The sequence below is a fragment of the Centroberyx gerrardi genome, chromosome 3 (genome assembly GCF_048128805.1).
Source record: "Centroberyx gerrardi isolate f3 chromosome 3, fCenGer3.hap1.cur.20231027, whole genome shotgun sequence".
Classification (NCBI taxonomy): domain Eukaryota; kingdom Metazoa; phylum Chordata; class Actinopteri; order Beryciformes; family Berycidae; genus Centroberyx; species Centroberyx gerrardi.
The window spans coordinates 7,660,515-7,667,397 of NC_135999.1; the positions used below are offsets into that span (position 1 = coordinate 7,660,515).

At 43.3% G+C, this 6,883-nt stretch overlaps 1 protein-coding gene across 1 annotated transcript; it reads left to right on the plus strand.

Annotated features, from left to right (window-relative positions):
• Positions 1-1,079: 1,079 nt before the first annotated feature.
• erp27 (endoplasmic reticulum protein 27) lies at positions 1,080-5,244 on the plus strand. Its single transcript, XM_071901857.2, has 7 exons — positions 1,080-1,137; positions 1,377-1,462; positions 2,707-2,844; positions 2,941-3,057; positions 3,206-3,331; positions 3,586-3,783; positions 5,203-5,244. Exons 1-7 carry the CDS (start codon positions 1,080-1,082, stop codon positions 5,242-5,244), a joined length of 765 nt encoding a protein of 254 aa, XP_071757958.1.
• The last annotated feature ends 1,639 nt before the right edge of the window (positions 5,245-6,883 follow it).

Below are 6,883 nucleotides of genomic sequence, written 5' to 3' on the forward strand. Positions count from 1 at the left end.
TCATCAGTCTTTAATGAACACTAAATTGTAAGAGGTAATTTTGCACTCTGAACTTTAATTGTAATGAATTCAGTTGATTTAGTTAAATCTTGTTCTCATGAAATAGTTTGGTTTTACTTTATCAAGGGGAAGTTTACTAAGAATGCATCCGGTAATCCGGTTTACACTCATTCAGTTTAGCAAAGAAATACCTGTGATCTGGCCTGTAAAACAACCTTAATAGTTTTGCACAGAAAAAAAAGTGATTCCAATGATTCTCCTAATACACGGCAAACATTTTTCCTACTCTAATGCAAAATCTATTTAACTGAGCGTCTGCATGACACAGAACGGAGGGTTGGATTTGATGCGGAGTTGTGTCCCTCATGTGGTGAATTAGCAGAACTACATCCCAGTTAATCTCTGGTCCCATCACTTGCTCACACAAGTTTCCTCACCAGATATATCCAGCCTGCCTGGGGATCAAGGAGAGTCTTGACCAACCTGCTATTTCAGTAGGTTGCAGACACGCAAGCCTCCAACCCACAACACATTTATGTAACATATTGCATTACAAGACATTGAGTCCAAAATTGTTAAGAGGATTCTTTAAAATAACCATTGACGAGACGTGTCGATGTTGAAAGACACCATGAGTCACGAAGGTGTGGGATGTTGTGTGGACAGAGGAGGCACAGAAACAAAGGTCAAGGAAATTCATTGCATCATTTCTTGACTGTCTAGACCTCAGATCGCATTCAAAGGGTCCCATAGGGCAGGCACACACACACACACACACACACACACACACACACACATGCCTGTCCACTGTCACCCTGAGCGAACACAGTGACACGTAGCCCAACATCCCAGCACCCCGCCTTATCAAGAACACCTGGCTGGTTCCCATGAAGCCTCCAATCACAATCTAGAGAAGTTTCGGCGAACCGCTGCCATGTGCCGTGCGGCGGCCATTGAGGGGCCGAGACAGAACAGAGGGACACGACTCCTTGTACAGAGTCAAACAGCTACCAAGTCTTGTGGGCATTCCTCGGCTCGCCTTTGTTTACCTGTCTGCCTGTCAGTCGAATTCGCCAAACATGCTGATCTCTCTGTTCTTGTCCCTCCTGGTCTCTTCTGCCATCGCCAGTGAGAAAGGTGAGACCGCCTGCTGCATATGGTTTGTCTTCTGAGTTAAATACACGTTGACCTCTGGTAGTCTACATCTGCAGCCCTTCTCTATGCTCTATAGCTATGGTCAAACTTGTTCATACGATTTTTAATGTGCACCGTGTTTTAATGACTGTCTTGTGTGCCGTCTCCGTGAAAATATGACTGTGCCTGTAATGTCCAGAGCATGCAGAACTGTGCTGACTGTATCTCCATGTCTCTATCAGACGGTGCCCTCCCCAGGCTGACCGACACCAAAGCTGCCGAGGCCTTCATCGACTCTGCTGAAGTGGTGGTGATCGGGTTCTTCGAGGTCAGCCGGGAAAATGAACGCGATGACAAGGAATGAGCGAGGGAGAGAGAAAAAGTCAGAGCCACACTGCAAAAAAAACCTCCAGCTTAACAAGTCATTTGGTCTCATATTCAGCCTTCAAATCTTATTTTTCTTCAAACGAGAAAAATTCAGGTGAGATAACTCCACTTGCTTCCAATGCAGTTTTAGGAATTTTCTAGAAATGAGTGTCAGTATCTTGAAAGAAGTCAGATTAAGGCAAATCACTGCACTACTATCAAGAAAATGACACTTGATTCTACAAAACGCATTGATTTGCATTGGAAACAAGTGAAATTATCCAACCCCCATTCACTTGTTTTAAGAAAATTATGATTTTAGGTCTCAATAATAGACTAAATGACTTGTTAAGATAGTAAGATTTTTGCAGTGCATGTGCAATGGGTTCAAGTAAGCTTTGAGACAAGTTAAGAAGAAACCCACAGGGACTGTGTCAGGGGTTCAGTGTATTACGCTAACATGCCTATGTGGCAAACCAGACACGACCAGGGCAAATTAGGCAAGAGTGAAGCTGTAAAGGTCTCAAAAAAAAAAAAAAAATGCAGCATTCCTTTGCACCCTTTTCACTTGGCGAGACTAGACTTGGTGATGCTGTCACGAATAGATTTAGAGGGGGAAGGATATATTTCCTGTGGCCACACCTTTGGCATCGCGAGTGCCTTCCTGTCCTCTGGTGCTGTGTACACAGGGAGAGAGCGGGTGGATGGCTGTCCCACATCGCCGAGCCCTTTGGCCAAACTCCGTGTGCGGGGGAAGGCGGCGGGCCGTTGCGCAGGAAACTCAGACGCATCTGAGAGTTTGTGGGATTGGCTCGATTGACGCTCTTGTAAACAAGTGTAAACACAGGGAGAGGTTCATGAGAGGAGAGAGAGAGAGGAGAGAGAGAAGGAGATGAGAGCAGAGAGAGCATATGAGGATAACAAATAGCTGAACCGTGATGCTGAGGGCAATAAGCGACCAAAATATTGTTCCAGTGAGTCACTGGGAACGAACGCATATTATAGGCTGTAAGATGATAAAGCGGATTTCCAGAGCACATGCTGCAGTGTGTTTTCATCTAAACCTCAAAAATAGACCGTATGATTCACCCTCCTTTGAGTCATTCTCTTCTCCTTTCCTTGTTCCCTTATTTCTCCATCTCTCTCTCTCTCTCCTTCTCCCCCTCTCTCTCTCTCTCTCCCTCTCTCTCCCTCTCTGTGTCTCAGGGAGAGGAGAGTCATGGCTATAAGGAACTTGTGGCTGCTGCTAAGCGGGTAGAGACTGTGCCTGCAGCTATGTGCGCTGAGAAGGAAGTGTGGGCTGACCTCAGCATCACCTCAGACACCATCGCCATTTTCAGAAAGGTATTCCACATCACCACGCAATCTGCTGCAGGCCATTTCTATAAATCAGGCAGGTTTTGCAAAGAGTTTTATGATGATGATGATGTGTGTGTCCAGGCAGATAACCACCAGGAGAACCTTCTCCTCTCTGAGGCCAAGAAGGTGGAAGCCGAAGGTCTTGTAAACTTCATCACCATCAACGAGCTCCGCTACATCACAGAATACAACCAAGTGGTACGTCTTCATCACCGGCACAAACTCCTCACCTCCGTCTGTCTGTCTCTCTCTCACACTCTATTTCTTTCCGTCTCTCATTCAAGCCACAACGCCTCACTTCTCCCATCTTTTACCCTCTGTCTTTCCTCTCTCTCTCCCTCCGCAGACAGCAGTGGGCCTGTTCAATTCAGAAGTGAAGTCACACCTCCTGCTGTTTGCCAACAGGGGGAGTAAGGACTACGCCGAGCTCACGGCCCGACTGGGAGCTCTGGCTCCAGAGTTCACAGGCAAGGTGAGAATAGTGAAGAACCTGATTCACCTACAAGGCAACTGCTTTAATTTGGTTTGTTTGGTTTGTGTCACACAGTTCTGGTTGGGTAAATCAACTAAATGAGGGGTCATGAAGTCCTACATTCCCATTCTTGATTTTTTTTTTTATTTCACAGAGGTTAAATATTCTATTTGCTGCGGTTAGTTCATTGAATCCTTTGTAGGCCGAATGGAGTCATGAAGTCAGATGAACTGAGTGTTGAGTCTCTGTTCCAGTTCCTGTTTGTACTGGTAAACGGGGCGCTGAAGTCCAACTCCCGCTCACTGGAGTACTTCGGCCTCAAGTCGCGGGACCTCCCACGGGTCGGCCTCTACGACGGAGCCTCCGACATGAAGTGGCTCCTGCCCGAGGGGGAGATCTCTACTGAGCGTGTGCGGGAATTCTGCCAGTCCTTCTTACGAGGGGATCTGAAGGTGAGCAGGCAGTAGGCAGACACTGCTGGTTGGATGTTTTTCTATCAATGTGATTAGTCCAGGTAAAACTTCTGTGTGCTGAAAGTGGTCTGAAACTCATTGTTGTAGATTTGAATCTTGTTTACTCTCTCATAGCAGGTACATTCACTATCAAATGAATCCAGCAGTCTGTTGGCAGCTCAGGTGTTGTTACAAGGAGTTTTACGGATTGAAAAACAATAGAGCGAAAAAGGAATGAAAAGAAAAGAACAATCTGCTCCGCTGGTCCTGCTTGGTGGGAGAGAGGCTGAAGGACAGACAGAAATGCCAGTTAGAGATTAACTCACCACTACAACCCTTCACTGCAAAGTACATGTGCCACACAAAGACAGGAAACCTCACTCCACTTGCCTTACCACATCAAGCAAAGCACCCACTGGGTGTCATAGGGAGAGGACCTACAAGGAGACAGAGGGACCAGCGGTAGTGTCAGGAGTAACACTAAAACAGTATCACTGAAAGACTGAGATCAAATTATATGGAAACAATTAGATCGGCAAATTCCTTGATGTCCCTCGGAAAAGGATTTCATAACAACAGGATAGATATTTCCATACTTCTTTAAAATGCATCCTTTATTCCAGGCTCACCGTCAGCTGCTCTCTCCAGTTATACAATGTTTTTTTTGTTTTTTTTTCATATCACAGCTTCCCTACAATAACCAACAGTCAAGATGACCAATGCACTGTTACCAAAACCATTTTATAAGCTTGAAAGTTTACCTGGGGCTGTTTTCTCTCCCTCTATGGACGTACGCCTCAGGTTACTGTGTGAGCACAGTTTCCCACATATTTTGTGCAAGCTTTCAAGAGGAGCAGTGCCTGAAAATGAATGGCTCTGCCTGTAATTAACTGTTTTATATTCTCTGGATAGCATGTGCCAGGTGCATATGTGGGTATCAATCCTGTGTATTTTTTCCTGTGTCTCTCCTTTGTAGACTATTGAAAAAAGCAAAATGCCATGAAAATGATTCTAAAATGAAATAATACCAAACTTCTGTAGACAGTAGTCTGACATGAAGCAAGAATAAATCCAGCAAATAAATACGAAAAGAAATAAAACAACTTCATGTTAGGAGATTGTTCTAGACATGGATAAATCCAAATCTGAAACGAAGACTTTTCTTTCTTCAGGTTTTCCACTGAAAGAGGTTTCAGTCTTGCACTAGGCTTAATCCACGTCTGTGAAAATGGAAAATGAACAAACAAACAAACAAACCCTTAAACTATAACCATTGTGACCAGCCTGCAGGTAGATGAATGTACACAGCTCCAGGACAGATTCTGATACAAAAACAAAAGCAGAAATTAAGGCATTGTTCATTCGAACCTCTACCATATCTGCTTTACTTCACATATCACTTCCTTTTTCTTTTTTCAGGGGGTGAAGGAGGCAGGAGCAGAAGCCAAAACAGAGCTCTAATTGTTCGAATGTGAATGAATTAATATATATTGACTAAATAAATGGAAAAGACTTTTTGGCTTTTTGTGTGAATTATTTCTGAGAAAGAGAATAGCTTTGTGTTGGACTGTCTGTGTTTGTCTTACATTTTTTCCAACACAAAGGAAATGCAATTTCTTTGCTATGCAAAGTGCATGTTTGCATATGTGCGTGTGTGTGACTGTGCCCTCACTTATGTCCCTGTGTATGTTGTGTTTTGTCTGTTTGTGAGTGTGAGCCTGTCTGCGGTCCGGACGGCCGACCGCAGGTCACTGGCCACGAGTCGCTGTGATCCTGGCGGAGTTTGTTAGTCTGTGCACTGATGCTATCATCAGACCCACAACAGACCAACCGCAGAGCAGAGAGAGTGACAGAGAGCAGAGAGGGGAGAGACGGGCACGGACTGAGCCGGGCTGAGGGCACAAGATGCAGCAGTTGGTAATAGATTTTCACCTACATTTGGATAGAAAAGTGTGTAAATAAGTAAAAGATTACAATCATTATAGGAAAAACTAACCCTAAGCAACCCCTATGCAGTATGTAAGTTAACTACAGAGGTAGCAATCACACACATTTGAAAGTTGTAGGCCAATAACTCCAAAACAAAGTTAATGAGATTTGACTTTAAGACATATAGCGCTCTAAACGAGGGCTACAAGAGAGGAAATGGAGCAATAAGGGCCATAAAAGCGCTATATAAGGACAACAGATGGGCTGCAGACATCAAGAGTGAAAAATATCGGGCTTATCCCAAAAAAAAATTCCTTCAGAAGAGAAGGGAATTTCAAGGCCCAGACTGGGATCGGTGTAATTAGTGGTGTTGCGTTGCCAAGCGGATACAACCGCCGGAACAGGGAAAGCACTGGCTGGCAGGTGGGAGTTTCTCAGAGGCTGGATGGAAATATACAGTATGTGTAGCTCGCCATGTAAAGCGCTCCATGTGAGCATGTATGTTTGTGGCTGTGGAATGCATGTAAACATGTATGGGTGATGAGGTGATGTAGCATAGACAAACTGTAAGATAATACACATTTATAAAATGGATAGTTCCAGTTCTCATTGTTGACGGGTTGAGTAAGTAAATAAGTAAACTTTATTTATATAACTTTATATGCCCAAATAACAGTTAAATTTAAATATTACTGTGTCACTCATACCAGTTCTAGAACTATATTGTTTGGTGGAAGAATTACATTTAGTTATTCATTATTTATTATTGATTAAAAATAAAAGATTTGCTGAACATTTGTGTTATTTATTATCACAATGGTATGTTATTGTCATTTTATGAAAGTAATAAGCCCCGTCAGGCTTCACATCACACCTAACAATAATCTCTTAGCTCTAAAATCACTGAAAAGCCTCCCATGGCTTACAGCTTAAATCTGAATACAAATACAATAAAAGTGGATTCTACACTATTTTCAGTCTACTGAATTTGAAAATTACTAGGCTAGTATTGTGAACAAGTTACTTTCTCCATATTTGAATGAGCAGACATCATAAAAACACTTTCTATAAAGAGTAAAAAGCTAAGTGATAATAAAACATTTTTTAACAAGTGATGCTAACTTCCTGTCTTTGGGCTTAGTCAGACGTGTGTGGTTTGAAATCACCATTT